Source organism: Cyclospora cayetanensis, unplaced genomic scaffold (assembly GCF_002999335.1).
Source record: "Cyclospora cayetanensis isolate NF1_C8 unplaced genomic scaffold, CcayRef3 CcayRef3_contig_154, whole genome shotgun sequence".
NCBI lineage: Eukaryota > Apicomplexa > Conoidasida > Eucoccidiorida > Eimeriidae > Cyclospora > Cyclospora cayetanensis.
In genome coordinates this window covers 1-14,652 of record NW_020312097.1, presented here as the reverse complement: position 1 = coordinate 14,652, position 14,652 = coordinate 1, and the positions used below count along the sequence as shown (strand labels likewise).

The following is a 14,652-nucleotide window of genomic DNA, read 5'->3' as shown; positions in this document are numbered from 1 at the left end:
CCTCTGGTGGCTCGTTGCCGAGAAGTCGCGTCTGAAAGGCTGCAGGTGCCGCAGCTGCACTGCTTGGGGGCCCCTCTCAGTGCGGCCCCTTCTTTTGCTGCTGTTTGCTGCGTCAACACTGCTCCTCGAAACGCATCGCCTTCCACACGTGTCTCCTTGCTGTGTGTTCTTCTATGCGCGCATATAGCTGGGCTGTGAGAGTAGCAGCACCAAGGGAAACGCCGAGAAAGAATGGGGAGATTGGTGGAAGCAAGCTTTCAACGACGCAGCTAGCAAGATTAAACCAGCGCACAGGCATGAGGTATGAGAGGTTTTTCGTGTATGGCTTGTGTGTGTGAGCGAGGAAGGGAGCATGCGTGCCTGACGAGGCTATTTCTTTGGCGTTTTTGTTTCAAAAAAGTCTCTTTTCTTCTTCCTAGCCTCGGGAACAAGCTCTCAGGCAAAGGCAGGAAGGGAGGGGAGGGGGAAGAGTGCGTGTTGGTCTTTCTAGCGCGATGCCTTAGCGTCTCTTTCGGCTTGGTGCCACTCCTGTCTTGCTGTTGCAGGTTCTCAGTGCCTCTGAATCGTCTTCATCTGATGACGAATATGACAGCCACACCGTCATGTCACGCATGGGGAAGCCACGCTACACTGCACGGGGCCTGCCGCTGCAACGGATGCAGGTTCGTGCTGAGTGTGGCGCTCTCGCTTTCCCCTTTTTACACAGAGAGAGAGAGAGAGAGAAGGAGGACGGGGGGAGAGGAAGAGGGGAGGAGAAGAGGGGGAAAAGTCTGCGTGTTCCCGCCTTTCGCCTGGAATCTGTGGGTGGTGTGTTTTGCGGTGTAATAAAGTGTTTTCGTGTGTTACTCCCTGTGCTGTGCTGCTGTATGGCGCAAATGCCCCTTTCCCAGAGGCGGGAGGCTGAAAGCAGCAAGCAGCCGAAACAGCAGCTAGAAGCGCAGAATGCCGCATGCGATGGAGGCGCTAGCTGTTGCAGCCGCAAGAAGAGAAGGCAGACGCAAGCCGAGGAAGCGTGTGATCAAGAAGTGGAGAGCAGTAGGACGGGCAGCTGCAAGAAGCGGAAGAAGTGCCGCGAAGGGGAGCACCAGGAGAAGCAGCTCCAGGAGGCAGCGGAAGCACGCGTGTCTTCCCAAGAAAAAGACGAAGCGACAGACGAGAACATGCCCTCACTGAAGCGGCAGAAAAAGAAAAAGAGAAGCTGCAGCCGAGAGGAGGACGAGGCTGATGAAGCGGAGACGACCTTCGCAGCACTGACCACCACAACAGACTCGGATGAAGCACGCGATCGCAAAAAGAAGAAGAGAAAACAACAGGTAGAAGTGGAGGCGCAGCACGGAGAACAAGACGAGGAGACAGCCGTCGAAGAGCGCATCAAAGTCAAGCACAAGAAGAAACACTCTAAACGCTACGATGAAGATAGAGGCTAGGGGCCCCTTTTGTAGGGGGCCCTATTGGGTCTGACCCCCTAGTGGGCCTGACGAGGGGCCCCTTTTCAAGGGGCCCTATTGGGCCTGACCCTTTAGTGGGTCTGACAGGATTTTTCTTGTTTCTTATGCCACGATAAAGATAGAGGCGAGGGGCCCCTTTCAGGGGCCCCTAGTGGGTCTGACAGGGTTTTTATTTCTTATGCCACGATAGAGATAGAGGCGAGGGGCTCCTTTTTTAGGGGCCCCTAGTGGGTCTGACGGGGTTTTTCTTGTTTCTTATGCCACGATAAAGATAGAGGCGAGGGGCCCCTTACAGGGGCCCCTAGTGGGCCTGACCTCCTCCTATGCCTGAGAGGCATTTCCATCTAGGGCCTATTCCTAAAAGGGGTGGAGGAGGGTCGGTCGTTAAGCAGCACGTTTCTTACAGGGGGCAGTTAGCACGAGGATTACACCACTACGGGGATTTCTCCGAGGGAGCTTGTCAAGAGAAGTCGAGCGCTGGTTTCTCATGGGTAGGCGCAACTAAAGTGTTGTGGACAGCTCTCTGGAGTCACTTGGTGCGGGTGGGAGCGCCTCTCTGCTCCAAGGTTTAAAGGAACTGATCTTCCCTCAGTCTTCTGCGGTATCCCATCCCCTTACCTTGCACTGCCTAGGAGCGTCGCGGGCTGGCTGTGAGAGCGTGTGTTTCGGGCAGCGAAACACCTTTACTGGAATCGATTTTGGCAGTCAAGCAACTCTCTCGAAATATGAGCTTTGTGTTTGCCGCGCTGCCGTGGAGTCTCTGCGAGGCTGGGGAGGGGGAGGGGGCCCCTGGGAATTTTTGATGGGGCTGCATGCATATGCGAGCCACTGGCTCCGCACGCGCATGCCGGCAGTGCATTACTTTCCGGCGTACTTGAGGCAACTTGAATTGCTTTAAAATCAATATTGTACAGGTGTCTCACTGCAGACAAGGTCCTTCTGCAGTCAGTGCCTCTCCTGCCTGAACCATAGCCTGGAGTCAAGCGTTTCACGGCTTTTTTGAGAGGGCATCCTGCGCGCCTCCACTTCCCCTTGCTATAGACGCTTTGCACGTTGCTTTCTGCTCGCGTGGACGAAGCGAGGGGAGGGAGGGAGGGTCAAAAGAAGCAGTTTCGACGACGGCAGCTGCAAGTACAGGCGCGAGCAGGAAGAACGGCGACGTCCCACGCCTCGCCAGTGTATGCGTCGCTGCTTTCAGATCGGCTGGCGCTTTTCTGCCTCTCTGCATTTATTTATCCAAAGTGCCTTGATCGCAGCTGGATCTGCGCTTCCTATTGGTCCTTCTTCCCCGCTAGAAGCGCTTGGATCGCCCTCTGGGCAGGAGTGCTGCAGTCGCCGATAAGGGCTCCCACCATCCTTCTGTTCCCCCTTTGATCCCAGCCACCTAATACAGTGCAGCGAAGATGCCAGCCACTGCAGGCTGGGTAAAGATGCCTCAGAGCAACAGGGTTGCTGTGTCTGCATCCCTGAGGACGCATGCCATCTGGACAGACAGCGTTGGCTATGATCCTTACGCGCCAGAGAAGGCGGCAGTTCCTGAAGACGATTCTTTGAAGGATAAGGCGAAGGAGCTGCTCACGCTTGCAAGGCTTACTGGCACGCTGTCTACGCATACGCCTGGCGCATGCACGAAATGCAATCAGGGTAGGCCCCCTCCTCCCTGCCGCGTCTGAGTGTCACCCCTACCCTGAAGCCTGCTAAAACGGATGTTCGCAGAGACAGACTCCCTTCTTTCGATGAAAAAAGCTGAAGGGATAGCCTTGTTGATGGGGGCGAATAGCTCTCTGGAAGGGAAAAGTGTCGAAGGCGACAGTTAGCCGAGGAACAGGCGGGTCGAAGACGGTGCGAATGCGGACAGAAGGCGCGCGGGCTCGCTTCTTGGCTAGCCGCCCGAACTCGCAGCTAGCTAGCTAGCTAGAGAGGGAGGGAGGGAGTGCCTTCTGTGTACTGTGCTGGTGTGTCTGTGTGTATGCTTCTCTGTGTCTGTCTGTGTATAGTGGGGCATCTCGCATTCCAATGTAGGAATGACGTGCGACTTGCGGAGTCGAAGGAGCAGACGGAGGCGCTTGCGCATGTACTCAAGAAGAAGGAAGAAGAGGAAGACGATGAAGTGAGCAGTCCGCTTGAACCTGTTTCTCTTCGAGCTGTCGCTGTTGCTGTTGGGCGCGCTTGCTCCGCCCAAGCAGTATCGTTTAGCACTTGCGCAACTGCCGCCGTTCTGCCGTACTCTCTGCTGCAGCGCTTGCGAAGAGCCTTAGGCATTGGCAGTGATGACGAGGCACCCAAAAGGCCGGTGGCTAAGAGAATGCGTTCCCCGAGCACCAGCAGCAACAGCAGCAGCAGCAGCAACGACCATAATAAGAAGAAGCGGAAGAGCAAGAAGCACAAGAAGGACAAAAAGAGCAAGCACAAGAAGTGTGTGAATTCTGAGGCGCTGTGGAGCTGCATTTCACGTGCCGTTTGTGTGTGTTGCGGCTTTTCGTGAGGTCTAGCGTGCCAGTTTGTGCTTCTTCCCACACGAGATTTAGCAGCTGCCTGCTCCACTACACCCGTTTCTGTGTCTGTCTCTTTCTGTTTTTTGACAGGTCGCACAAGAAGAAGAGTCGGCACTGAAAGCGTCTACCTTGTCCTCTGCAGAGATTCTTGTGGAGGTGCCGGGGTGGGTACCTGGCTAGCTGAGTACGCAGCCAGCTAGCTAAATTGGATGCCGCGCGCCTTGCTGGCTTGCCGAGGAGCGGTGGCTTGCTGCTCGGTTAGGGAGGCTTCCTATTCGAGAGAAGTTGGGAATTGCTCGCATAGCTGCCTCCCGGAAAGGCGATACACAGAGGGCAGTCGCACTCAGGCCACGTTCAGTATTCCTCGCCGGGGAATTTGCAATCATTGGCTCTCGAGGGAAGCCCTTCTCCTTCGCAGCCTGTCACATAGCGCTCAGATGCCAGCTTCACTAGATAGCAAGCATGGGAGATTGGAAGGCTGGCTGACTGCGGCGAAAAGGGGGAGTATGCACAAGGAGCCGACATTTTTAGGGGTCCCGGAGTATTCCTCTATGCGCTTAAAGAAACGTCTTTCTAGCACCTATTTCGCTGCCTGCGTGTACGTCGATATAGTTGGACCTCTCGCCTGATACACTGCGCTTCTTGGCGCTTCCTGCCTCTTGCAAACGTGGCACAAGAGCAGCACAGCTGCCGCAAGAGCCATGAGACATGCTAGATATGCAAGGGGCTGCATTTCGCGCCTGAGTGTCTGACATTAGGTGGCCGTTGGGGAACGCAGCCAGGCAGGCAGGAATTAGGGCTGTCTGATGTAACAAGTCCTGAAACACGAAACGGTGATTTTGGCTACTGGGCTGTAGATACTGTCAAGCTGGCGTGGTATCAGAGGGTGCGATATGTGTGCTGCTTGGATTGAACGTCGAATGCCAGGAAGCGGGCCGTGTAGGGCAGCGCCTGCAACCCTTGGAATCGGGTGCAACACGCGATTTCAAATTGCGCGACAAAGGCATGAGGTCTAGACTTGAACTTCTAACACTCTCGTTACGTGCGCTATCCGGCTCCAATAATAGACGTGTATACAGTTTTGACAACAATTGTTTTTTTTTTTCGCGATAAATCTTGAATAAAACCCTCTTGTCAACTTTTTTTTAGTTGGCAAATTCAGAGTAACTGCCTCCCAGAGGGAGATGGGCAGAGGGGCCCCGCGCCGAGTTGAACCCTTTCGTAGAGACACGGCGGCTTGCCTGCTTGGCTGTTGATGAATTAGGAGGGCCACTGGTGCATGTTTCTTGTCTTTGTCATTTGGTTCATGAATTAAACGTGTATACCAGGATGCAACGCTGTTCACCTGGGTATCTCTGACTTCGTCGGTTCCAGCACCGTAGAACCCCCTACAGGGCCCCCCCGGAAGTCCTCTTTCCGTGAGGGTGAGTACACTCGAAAAAAGCGGGAAATCAAAGAGGAAAACACTTGCTCATCTCTTCTGAAGGGCTGTCTTCATCGCCCTCTCGATCTCTCCCTGAGGCCCCTGGGAGGGCCCCTACTGCGTTGCTGTTGAATTTTGAATTGCGGCGCCCTTTTGCCTCCTCCTGGCCTTTGAAGGAAGCGGCAGCGGACTCTCAAGGGGCCCATGGGGCCCCCCAGAGGCCCCCTTTACTGGCTAGTGACTCTTCGTGCGCAGCTGCGGTGGGAACCTGGGGGTGGCCGAGCTGCGCCGGGGGGGGCCCCCTGCAGCACAGGGCCCCCATGGCAAACTGTTTGGGGTTCTCAGGGCCTCCTTTTGCATGCAGAGAAGGCGCCTCTCTCAAGCGTTGGCAGCCGCAGCCACAGAAGCCGCAGCAGCCGGCTGCGCTGTTTTAGCAGCGGCAGCAGCAGCGGCAGCGGCAACAGCCGCCTTGTGGTGTACAGACACCTGACGAGCCGTTGGTTCGTGGCGTATAAGCCACCGGGATGGTCCGTGGGGCCCCATCCGGAGGCCCCCAGTTTAGCGGAGGCTCTGCAAGACGCCTCAGACCGTCATTTCCTGGCAGCTGCTGCCGCTGCTGCCGAAGTGGCTTCCGCTGCAGCACCCTCCGCACCGAGGGCAGCAGCAGCAGCAGCAGTGCTCGAGCACTCTCCCGCCAAGCTGCTTTTTTTCCCCCTTCCGGAGCTGCCTCTGGAAGCTCAAGGACTCACTCTGGTAGCCACGGACGAGTCAACCTTTCGCGCCATCCGTAGGTGCTACACAGCGAGCAGGAGGAGGCGGGGATCTGGAAGTGGATGCTCAACCTTTCAGGGGGCCCCTCACTGAGTTTCACAGAAGCTTCTGCCTCAGCGCGCACTTCAGTCTCTGGCTTCCCACAGTTCCTACTGCTGATGATGATGCGTATAGACATATATATATATATATACATATGTACGCGTGTCTATGTGTACATGTATATATATATATATATATATGTACGCGTGTCTACGTATATATATGTAGATATGTGCATATGTATATGTATATATACATATACACATATATATATACATATGTACGCGTGTCTATGTGTGCATATGTATATGTTTGTACATGTCTGTGTATGATTGCAGGGGGGTTGGTTTCTCGCGGCGAGCTGCAGCAGGAGTTTCGAGTACTGGCAAGCCTTAGAGAAGTGGCACCACCGATGTTTCCCCAGCCCCCCCGAAGCGGCTCTGGAGGGCCTCTTCGAAGCCTCCCCTACTTCAGTCCTCCCCCGAGTGCGTGGCATTGCTCCTGGCGTAATGTTCAGCAGCGAGTGGAGCCTCGCGGCGGGGGAGTCTGGGGGCCCTCTGGTCTGGCGGGGGCCCCTGGGTGGCTGCCGTCGCACGGATGCCTCGCTCTCAGTCTGCCTTTGGGGGCCCCCCTCCCCCTCCTGGACGGGGGAGCGGTCGAGGGAGTTCGCCGAGAGGGCATTCTTTGCAGCGCCCTTTGGCGGAATCCGCAAAGACTCGCGGAAGGCGGGGGGGGGCCCCCAGGAGGCCCTCAGCCGCACCAAGGGTGCAGCCCTTCCGCAGTCGCTCTCAAGACAGCCGACGCGAAAGATCTCGCAACAGGGGCCTCCGTGCCTGTTTCGCTCCGTTCCTGGATTCTGAAGGTGACAGACTGCGCCGCACTCGAAGCCTGCCGCTCACGCAGCGTGGGCTTTGCCTGCTGGCTGCATGTGCCGCAGGCTTCGAGTGCTGCGAACTGCAAACACGCGCCGTAGAATCACGCTTGGCCCTTTCCCTCCCCCTTCCCCAGCTCCACACTTGCATTTGCTCCCTCGAGTGATTTTCTTTGCAGGGCCGAGGGCTCTCCGTGGGGGGCCCCCTTTGGTTGGCACTCGACGGCCTTCGCGTTCGCCACGCGAAGACGCGATTTTCGCTTTCGTCTACGAGGCAGCTCAGGCTTCGAGGGAAGGGGCCCCCGGTGCTCTGCGGGCTCTACCGCGTCTCCTGTGGGGGCCTCCCCTCACCCCAGCAAATTCGCGTAAGGAAGGCTGGCTGGCGTGCACTCTCAGAGGCGTCGCTTCGAAATAGCTCCGTTGAGACTCTCATGCATGTTGAGAGGCGTCCCTTCGAAATAGCTCCGTTGAGACTCTCATGCGTGTTGAGAGGCGTCGCTTCGAAATAGCTCCGTTGAGACTCTCATGCATGTTGAGAGGCGTCGCTTCGAAATAGCTGCGTTGAGACTCTCACGCGTGTTGAGAGGCGTCGCTTCGAAATAGCTGCGTTGAGACTCTCATGCATGTTGAGAGGCGTCCCTTCGAAATAGCTGCGTTGAGACTCTCATGCATGTTGAGAGGCGTCGCTTCGAAATAGCTGCGTTGAGACTCTCATGCGTGTTGAGAGGCGTCGCTTCGAAATAGCTGCGTTGAGACTCTCATGCATGTTGAGAGGCGTCGCTTCGAAATAGCTGCGTTGAGACTCTCATGCTGTTGAGAGGCGTCGCTTCGGGAATGCTTCCTTGAAGCGCAACAGGATGACTAAAATTCTCCCCCTCCCCTCTCCCCTACCCCGCTGCCCCCTTTTTCCGAACCTCCATGCTGACCCCTCCTGCAAAGCTTTGCGACTGCCTCTAATTGTTGCCGCAGGCGCACTTTGCAGCTGCTGGCTGCCCCCTTGTAAATGACGAGGCGTACAGCGAAAGCAGCAGCAGCCACACGCGCGATGTCGATAGCGGGGGAAACTCCACCGCCTCAGAAGATCCCTATGGCCATCAAATTTCAGGTGCTCAGCAGGAGGGGCCCCCACTAGCGGTAGAGCTATGTGGGTCGCATGCGGATTCTGAGCCTTTCTACCCCACACTTTTCTCCGTGACTCTCGCTGAGGGAGTCAATTTGCAACAAAAGACCCCTTGCGACACCCGAACAGCGGGCGTGAAACAGTCGTCACTTACAGCAGCCAGCAGCTCCAAAAAAAAGGAGGATAGTGCTCGCTGCAGCACGCTAGGGTTGCAACTCTGCTGCTTGACGTTCCCGGACCCTCTAGGGCCCCGCATGGGCCAAAGCTTTACGGTGTCTGTCGAGGGGCCCCCAGACTGGCCGCAGGAGTAGAGGCAGAGCCTTCTCCTTCTTCTTCCCTCTCCGTTGCAGCCGCAGCGAATGCAGCATCAAACCCTCGCCTCGATACAGTCGACACTCCCTTGGCTCGCACAAACCAAGTGTAGAGAGAGACCCGCCTTCTCCAGGCAGCTGTGTTAATATATACATATATATATATAGATGCCTCAAGTAGCTGTAGTGCAACAAAACGCGAGCCGTCAATTTCGGTGCTTCTCCTTCTGGTGCAGTGCGCACTTGGCGTTGCCGGGCATTGGCTCGATTTGCAACTCCTCTAAACCCGCAGTTCAACTAACGCTTACAGGGGCCGTTCGTAAGGGGGCCCCGCTCTTGTGTGCCAACGCGGCCGTTTCTGCGCTCTGCATAGGGTGCGTAAGCACCAGCAGAAGCCAATACAGAACTTTGTAGACAGATTTCCAATACCTATCCACACGGGCTTCTTCCTCTGCAACGTCTCCCCTTAGGTCCCCCTACAGAGGGACCCTGCTCTACAGACTCTTTCTGCACACTTCAGAGAGTTGTAGTGTGCCTTAAGCTTCTTCTAAGGTCTTGATAGGGGCACTCTAAATGTCGAAGGCAACAAGTGGTTGTCACGACTTGCTTCGTGTTCTTCCGAAGACGTCCCGCCTCCTCCCTCAGATGTCCACCTTTAGAGGAAAGAAAGACACAGGGTGCGCGATGCTGTGCTGCCCCTTCCACGCACTCTCTGCGCAGGTACGGTGAGTTGAACGTTGACTCGCGTGTACATACACTCACCATTGTGCCGTCACGAAACGAGCTCGCAATACTTTCCGTTGAAATCGATAAATGAACAGACACACCCGTTTTTCAGTTCTTCACTGATTCGCAGTCAAATCTAGGGAGTGCACTAGAAGGTACTGAAGTGTAGCTTAGTCGGCTGCACATCCTCCCTCCCTCCCGTCTACCCCCTCGTCTCACCCCCGAGCCCTCATCACCCCTAAGGGGTCCAGCTAAGAAGCAGCAGGTTTATAGACACCCATGGTTTGCGTTACTGTGGCCTTCCTTCATGCACTCCGAACATTCATAGAGAGTTGGAGAGCAGAAGTACTACTTTCAACGCCATTGATTCCAAAGCGTGCCGACCTGCCCAACACTGTACGCCGCAACCAATAGCACATAAAGGCGGGCACGCCTCATAGCAATCAATATCTCAAGATTCCTGCATTAGAGGCAGCTGGCGTGGCAGAAAGTGCCAGCCTGCACCGTAGCCCGTCCCTATACACGTCATGGGGCCCCTGTGCGAAGTCTAGGGTTGAGTTACCTGAGAGTGCTCATGCATGCAATGGGCAGGACTAAAGGGAGCGCAATAGATCCTAATATTTTCCATCTCTCCCTTTTTGTATCAGCCTTAGACACAAGAAGCACTTTTGAACCGCGTGCATCCGGAAATCCCCAAGAAAGCCGCCACAGGACCGCATCACAAATCCTCTTCAGCAAGTTGGTCCCCCAAAGTTCATTTTTTAAAACCTTATCTGCACACGGGTGCGTTCACCCATTTTGCTTCAACCCTCCCTCCACAGGAGGGGGCCCCAGGAGGCGGTCGGGAGGGGCCCCCCCGACTACAGCAGATCGATGGATGCAACTTTGGATCCCCTAAACTCGATGTGCGCATCATCGGAGGCTTCGTTTTAGTCGTTCGCTTCTAGCTCGCTTTCCACCCTCACTGGGCAGCTCCGGCCATAGCGAGCATTGCATCTACGTTTTCGAGGCTGGCACTCCACAATGCATTGGGGGCAGCGCACCTCCGCAGGATCGCTCGATCCCCAGCGCATCGCTTCCATGCTGCTGCAGCGACGATCAGACGACTCTCCTAACCCTGGCGCCTCTGCTCGTCGAGATCTCAAGACAGAAGCTCCCAAAGGAACGAGTAGTGCCAGCAGCGCAAAGCCGAAACTCCCCACCCAGCAGCTTTGGAAGGGACGAACGCGAATCTACGAGGCTAAGGCCGAGCTAACGCAACAGAAAGACTTTACCAAACAGCCGCAGAGGGCAACCACCCCCCCACAAGCGCAGCAGCAGGAAGAACCAGACACATCTGCGGCAGTACAAGCAACAGCCGCTGTCTATAGAGCCAAGGCACAAACGAAGGGTAACTTGCATACTCTGCAAAAAACTTCACCCTCTTAGAACCCTCCTTTTCTGTCTCTCGCTCTCGGTATCCCTCTTCTCTCTCGATCTCTCCTACTCTTTTTTTTTTTTCTCTCTCTCTGTGTGTGTGTGTGTGTGTGTGTGTTTGTCTGTCTGTCTGCCTGTCTCTATCTCACTCTCTCTCTATCTCTGTATATATTTCGCATTCCCCTTTCTCGCCTAAAATTTAGCTTGTCTCAGCCCCCCTTACGCTGTCCATCATCCTGTAGTACCCATGCTCCCCCCATAAAAGCTTGACCATCGCTTTGCTGCTCTCTGCGCCTCCACCTTTTTGCTCCTCCCCGTCTTCCGCATGTCTCTTTCCTGCGATGTGTGTGGCGGCCGCTGTCTGCTCCTTCAGTAGCCGTGCGTCACTTGCCACCCACAGTCTCGGAGTCCACACTGCTACAAAGCCTTCCACCAACACTTTCCGAGGCGCTCCTTTCTTCTTCGCTTATTCAAGGAAAGCCCACCAAGTAATACACACGCGTTCTAAGGCCCTTGCACTCGCTGTTGCTGCTCCTGCTGCAACTTCTGGTATGACTGCTGTTTGCTCATGATATGCCTGGAACCTTGCGCGGTGTTGCTGCTGCCACAGATATGGGGAAGTTTCTTCTCCTAGTGTTTGGCTGCTCAACCTGAAGACGCCACAGGATGCAGAGGCCGCTTGTCGCTTCTTTAAAGTAATTTGCGAGATTCTTTTGGCAGTTTCTAGCGGGGTCGGGGATGGGCTGTGAGGCGAAGCTGTGTGTGTCTCTGAAATGCGGTGTACATACACCCCGATGATCGGGGTGTATGTTCATCTTCTTAAGGCCAGGCAGGCTCTGGCCGATCCACGAGCCGTGGATGACCCCTGCCCTTGTACACATCTGCCCACCACCTGCTCTTGCATTCATGCCGTCTTCCTGTAGGGTGTGGTATTTTCTGATGGCTGCATCGTCTTTCAGGGTCGTGTCTATGTGACGGCGGATGGGGCACTTTACACCTCTTTGAGCTGCATGGCACCCTATCAAAAAGCGCGGAAGCCGAGCAAAGCACCGGATAGACGGCAGGGAACCATCAGCGAAGGTTCGATGATGAAAGGGCGTCGCTAGGCAGCGGTAGTTCTGCTGGTGCAGCTTTTTCTGCACGCCTGCAACTGTTGCCTTCCAGTTTCTTTCCTCCTCACACGCTATTTTCCGTGTTCAAAGCGTATTCCTTACGGTATACCTGTCTACACACATATATATATATATATATACATATGTGGATATATATGTTCATGTGCATTGGGAGTCTGTATATTGTGTTTAGCTTTGCATCGTTTCTTGTGGGTAGGGCTTTCTGTATGCTGGCCGCCTTGCTTGTGCGTGTCACGCATTTATGCTTCCTGTGTTCTTTCAGATCCTTCGTATGTGGCTTTCATAGCTTCTTTAAATGAGGGTGGTGCGACGCTTCCAAGTGGCAGCTCACCAAAGCTGCCGCAAGCCGCAGCGCTTCCTCCCCTTATTGTTGATGGTACGCTGGCGATGCTTCCCATGAAGGCTTTTTCTTCACCCGATAAGCACTTCTCGCCCCTTACTTCCCTTCTCCGCTGTCCTCATTTGCCTGCTTCTGCACACCGCTGACATCGGGGTGTCGGCATGGCGTGTATCCTTGGATTTGCCCTTTGTGTGTGTGTGTGGGGGTGTGCATGCGTATATATATGTCGATCTGTCTGTTTGCTTGAGTGTTCGATTCGGATGCTTGCAGATGATGGCACTGTATTGAGCCTCATGCTCTTAGCGCTCCGGGAAAAGGCGGGCACCAAGACCTTTGTGCAGGTGAGCGTAACTGGACCCTCTGGCTGCTGCACATAGCCATATCGACTTATATGTTTCTACACGTGCATATTTCTCGATAAAACTATGCCTAAAGGGCCGATCAGGATCGTACAGCCCACTTCTGAGCACACGACTAGCCGGAGCGCGGTCGGTTATATGCAGGCGTATTATGCCATCCATTGCTGTGTATAATACCTGTGTGTATGTGTGTGTGGCCGGGTGCTCTCAGAAAAAGCTGTTTACTTCCGCCATGCTGCAGCAACATATTCAACGGGGGGGAGGGGCTCGCACATAAAGACGGACGGATCCTTCGGGTGCGAGGATCACGCAGACGACAAACCCGTCTCCATCCTACTGTGGCTGGCCCTTCAATGTGGCGGGCTGAGCTGTATTCAGGATCTCTCCATGACACTAGTTATATTTGAATACGCGCTGGTGAAGGCCTGATTATCTGGGTTGACTATTCGCATTGCAGCTTTTTTATTGCGGACTTGCATCGGTTCGCCACGGTATGACACATTCGTGCGTGGAGAGTTGCATTAAGAGCTGTACGTGCAAAAAGCTGTGAATCTCTCGAGTGTTTCGAGGGCGCACCCCGGCTCCCGCCTCTCCCCGTGTCGGCATCTCTGAGGGGCGAGGGAAGGGGAAGGAGGAATTCTTTTAGGGAACGTTTGATAACTTTCTATTCATTTTTGAAAGAGTCTGGAGATAAATCTGAGAGCTTTACACCCGAACAGCCCACGACACCCCAACACACGAAAAGCTGGTTCTGCTCTGCTGATACAATTCTTACCAGGCGGCCCAGTTGGCTGCACTCCACGCACAGCCGCGAACGCGCGCTGCGTGTGCAGATACAGACTGAGGAGTTAGGGTTCAAGTTTCCAAAAAGCGCATGTGCAAGTGTGTGCGCTAGATCAGCCGACCGGCTTTTCCACGACGGTTCCCAAGTTTGGGATGGCACAGGCGCCTCCTCACCCCAAAATCCAGCCGTTTGCAAAGAAACGAGCACTGCAATGTAATTCGAAACAGATGTCAGCCCGCTGGTCCCCGAAAGGGAAAAGCCCTGCGATCGGCACGAGATACCACCCCGCCAACCCCACGGTGGGGGCTTCGGGTCGGGCAGTCAGACCCCTCTGCATGCATGCATCTTTTGCAAAGGCCTTGGACTGCAAATTTAAGGCCCCTCAACACCTCTTTCATTCGTCAGTGCAGCTAGCTTGGGCGCGAATCGACTCCGCGGTCGGGGTGACCTTACACTGCACGATGCCTAAACCCCTGAACAACCCTTGCAAGGGTTCTTCTCTGCTTTTCCCTTCCTCAGCGCCTCCAACCTTCTCTGCGGCAGAGCTCGAGGCTCTGAAGCAGGGTGTCTCGCGTCGCGCTGGGCCGACCATCTCGAATGGGGGCAGTGCCTTCGTGGGGGGCCCCCTAGAGGGTGGGCCCCCCCCCCCCTCGGGGGGCCCCTCGGCCGAAGGCCCTCCTTCCAGCAGCGACCCCGAGGCTGCGGAAGCGGCGAAGCCGCTTGTGAGGGTGGAGGCTGAGGAGATGCCAGATCCTCGCTTTCGTGTTAAACCGAGGAGATACCAGCAGCAGTACGCTGCCCTCTACTTCTCAAGGCTACAGCAGCTGAAGCCCCATGTGCAGCAGGCTGCGCAGGAGCTCTGGCCTCAGGTTGTTTTGCACAGCGCCGTCAAGGATATCAAGCCAGGGGTGAGCTAGCGGTCGGATGGCTGTTTCTGGGAAATGTCGTGCCTGCGCTTCCGCCGCTATGGGAGGAGGACTGCAAGGGCGGCATGTAAGAATATGTTCAGGCATTCGTGTCAGAATTGTCTGTCTACCGACTCCACTTCCGATTATTTCTGTTGCGCAAGCCTCCAGCTGGAGGCAAGCAAAGCCTAGGGACAGTCGCACAAACTGCTGTGTGTGTGTGTGTGTGTGTGTGTGTGTGTGTGTGTGTGTGTGTGTGTGTGTGTGTGTGTGTGTATGTGTGTTTGTTTATGTTTCTGTGTGTGTGTGTGTATATGTATGTATGTGCATGTGTATGTGATGTGTATAAGATTGGAAGAGCACAGTCCAGAGCTGCAGTCACGAGAGGACTTTTGATACCGTCTTCATCTATAAACAAAAAATGTATTAGTTGTCTCGAGTGTATGTGTGATTGTTTTTGGTCGTGGGGGATGGGTGGGGGGGGTGGGGGTGGGGGGGAGGTGGGGGG

The 14,652-nt window shown here is 55.1% G+C and overlaps 3 protein-coding genes across 3 annotated transcripts; all 3 read left to right on the top strand.

The window, feature by feature from the left end:
• Window positions 1–2,851: 2,851 nt before the first annotated feature.
• On the top strand, window positions 2,852–4,061 carry LOC34621351 (CAX-interacting protein 4). Its single transcript, XM_022734568.2, has 4 exons — window positions 2,852–3,092; window positions 3,446–3,558; window positions 3,688–3,863; window positions 4,034–4,061. The coding sequence occupies exons 1-4, from the start codon at window positions 2,852–2,854 to the stop codon at window positions 4,059–4,061; spliced, it is 558 nt and encodes a 185-aa protein (XP_022589756.2).
• A 1,743-nt stretch (window positions 4,062–5,804) lies between these two features.
• Window positions 5,805–8,481, top strand: LOC34621352 (the record flags this gene model as incomplete). Its single annotated transcript, XM_026336918.1, has 4 exons — window positions 5,805–6,146; window positions 6,518–6,843; window positions 7,334–7,415; window positions 8,020–8,481. Coding segments are annotated over 4 exons (1,212 nt in total), but the record flags the coding sequence as incomplete, so codon positions are not given.
• Window positions 8,482–10,230: 1,749 nt separating this feature from the next.
• On the top strand, window positions 10,231–11,115 carry LOC34621353. Its single transcript, XM_026336917.1, has 2 exons — window positions 10,231–10,597; window positions 10,997–11,115. The coding sequence occupies exons 1-2, from the start codon at window positions 10,231–10,233 to the stop codon at window positions 11,113–11,115; spliced, it is 486 nt and encodes a 161-aa protein (XP_026192702.1).
• Window positions 11,116–14,652: the final 3,537 nt, after the last annotated feature.

Excerpts from the sequence above, each read along its gene's own strand:
- LOC34621353 (XM_026336917.1), top strand. The coding sequence starts at position 10,231 with ATGCATTGGGGGCAGCGCACCTCCGCAGGATCGCTCGATCCCCAGCGC. Across the intron at positions 10,598-10,996 it reads AGCCAAGGCACAAACGAAGG|TAGCCGTGCGTCACTTGCCA; the intron begins GTAACTTGCATA and ends CTGCTCCTTCAG.
- LOC34621351 (XM_022734568.2), top strand. The coding sequence starts at position 2,852 with ATGCCAGCCACTGCAGGCTGGGTAAAGATGCCTCAGAGCAACAGGGTT. Across the intron at positions 3,559-3,687 it reads AAGAAGAGGAAGACGATGAA|CGCTTGCGAAGAGCCTTAGG; the intron begins GTGAGCAGTCCG and ends TCTCTGCTGCAG. Across the intron at positions 3,864-4,033 it reads AAAAAGAGCAAGCACAAGAA|GTCGCACAAGAAGAAGAGTC; the intron begins GTGTGTGAATTC and ends GTTTTTTGACAG.